Below are 1,958 nucleotides of genomic sequence, written 5' to 3'. Positions count from 1 at the left end.
CACTTGGACTGAGCCAAATTCAAAAGAAAATATGCCAATTATGTGACAAAATGGGTAAATAATCTGTACAATGCCAATTTTCTTAAGTATAAAGATGTTTTCTTTGACTTTTTGTACTTGAAGGATAGGCATGTCATAGGCACTTTAATTTTTTTAATGGGGTTCTGTGGATTAGTTAGAAAAAATCAATATCTTACCTGTTGCAAATAGCTCTTTGAATGAACTCAGTTTGAGTTTAATTCTGATCTGACGAGCTAACGGCTAACCAGAGAGGTGCTAAGGCTATAGTAGAACACAACAATTTAAAACAACTAGGTCTCAAATATTTTATAGAAACACTACTTACATTGATGTAAATGTCACATTTTATGGTATTTTAAATACAAACAAGGTGATTTGCAAGAGCAAAGAATGGCAGTAGCAGCTAGCTGTATGGTGGTATGTCTGGTGCAGAAGAATGGTGAAATAGCTGCAGGGAAAAAAGGTGTGGAACAAAAATGACGTCAACGTAAAGGTCTATAATTTAAAGTCTGCATGAACCGATGGAACATTTTCAGACTGGACTTGTTTCAAAACAACATTCCTCTTCAATCTTGGCTCTTCAAAAACTAGCCGTTAGCTCATCAGTCTGGTCAGCGGGTCTAAATGACCAACATGTATCAGTTTTGGCTTTGATTTCTGTAAATGGATGTCAGTCAAAGAGATATCTTCAACCAATAATTGTGATTTCTAATCAACACTTTAAAGAACACCCAAAATGATGAAGCTACAGCATCTAAAAACCTATATTCTACAGGTTTTACACAACATGAAAGAAATGTTGGTGCATAAGGAGTTTTATTTCACCTTCATCATCTGGTCCCTGGAGCACTGTTGTCCCAGCTCCCGGAGACCGTTGACGAAGCTCTTGCTGGTCTGACAGTAGGCTCTGCCTGCATCCAGCATGGCCTGGCATTGTTTCACAAGCTGAAAGACACAAACATGGAAGAACAGATTCAAACCTGAACACCATAAACACGCATCTCACGGCCCGCAGGACACGTTTGATCCATTGGTCGTCTTGTTTTGGTCCAGAGAAAATCAAATCTGAAGGCAAATCCTAAATCAGTGATGCAATTTTTGTACAGATACTAACATGTTTGTGTAAAATCAAAGACCATATGCCAAAATTAATTCATAGTTATTTCCTGTATTCAAAAATCAGTGTTCAACTCAAGTCTTTTGGTCCTTTACAGCTACTTTTCTCTTGACTCTTATTCACAAACATATAAATTTGTTTTATTGGTACTTTACGATATGATAGCAAAGCATCCTCAATATACAATGATGCCGAAYGTCAGAATAACGGCAGAGAACAGCTGAAACAGGCAGGTGTGTCAAACTGTTACACAAGAGGGCCAAAATTCAGCCTCTGGTCCAAGCCTAAGGCCAATCTCTGTCATTGGTTATTGAAGAAATAGAACAAAAATGAACTTTTCCTAATTATATTTTATGTAGCATTTAGAAAATACATAATCTAACAGATTAAAAACAAATAAATTTAGAAAGACACATCAGTAGCATTCATTTCTTACACCTTACTCTCTATCAACAACTTKCTTATGTATTTTATTAAAAATATACTTTATCCAGCAAAAATCAGGAAAACATTAGGTAAAAAATAAATAGAACTCACTCAAAATCCAATTATTTAACTTTAACTTTAACTAATAAAAGAAGGGAATACAGAAAAAGATCCTAAAGTCCATACAACCTTTACTGAAAAATTTGGACTTAATTTTTCTTGGCTTGAAAGTTGTCCAGCTGTCAGGAAAAGACTGAACTAAATCCATCCAAAACAAAAAGACAAAMCTGAAACCTTTGGGGTGAGATAAAATGTTAACAGGGGCCAAATTTGGCCCACCGGCCTTCAGTTTGACACGTGGTTTAAACTTAGTGTAAGTAGGCTTGTATATATA

The 1,958-nt window shown here is 35.7% G+C and overlaps 1 protein-coding gene across 1 annotated transcript in view; it reads right to left on the bottom strand.

Moving 5' to 3' along the window:
- acap1 (ArfGAP with coiled-coil, ankyrin repeat and PH domains 1) overlaps window positions 1–1,958 on the bottom strand; it is a 31,281-nt gene that overhangs the window by 20,055 nt on the left and 9,268 nt on the right. Inside the window, exon 3 of the mRNA XM_014024543.1 lies at window positions 847–966. Within this exon, the coding sequence (XP_013879997.1) occupies window positions 847–966 (120 nt within the window). The remainder of the gene's footprint in view (window positions 1–846; window positions 967–1,958) is intronic.

The sequence above is a fragment of the Austrofundulus limnaeus genome, unplaced genomic scaffold, assembly GCF_001266775.1.
Source record: "Austrofundulus limnaeus strain Quisiro unplaced genomic scaffold, Austrofundulus_limnaeus-1.0 Scaffold426, whole genome shotgun sequence".
Taxonomy (NCBI): Eukaryota; Metazoa; Chordata; class Actinopteri; order Cyprinodontiformes; family Rivulidae; genus Austrofundulus; species Austrofundulus limnaeus.
This window is presented reverse-complemented; position numbering and strand designations above follow the sequence as displayed.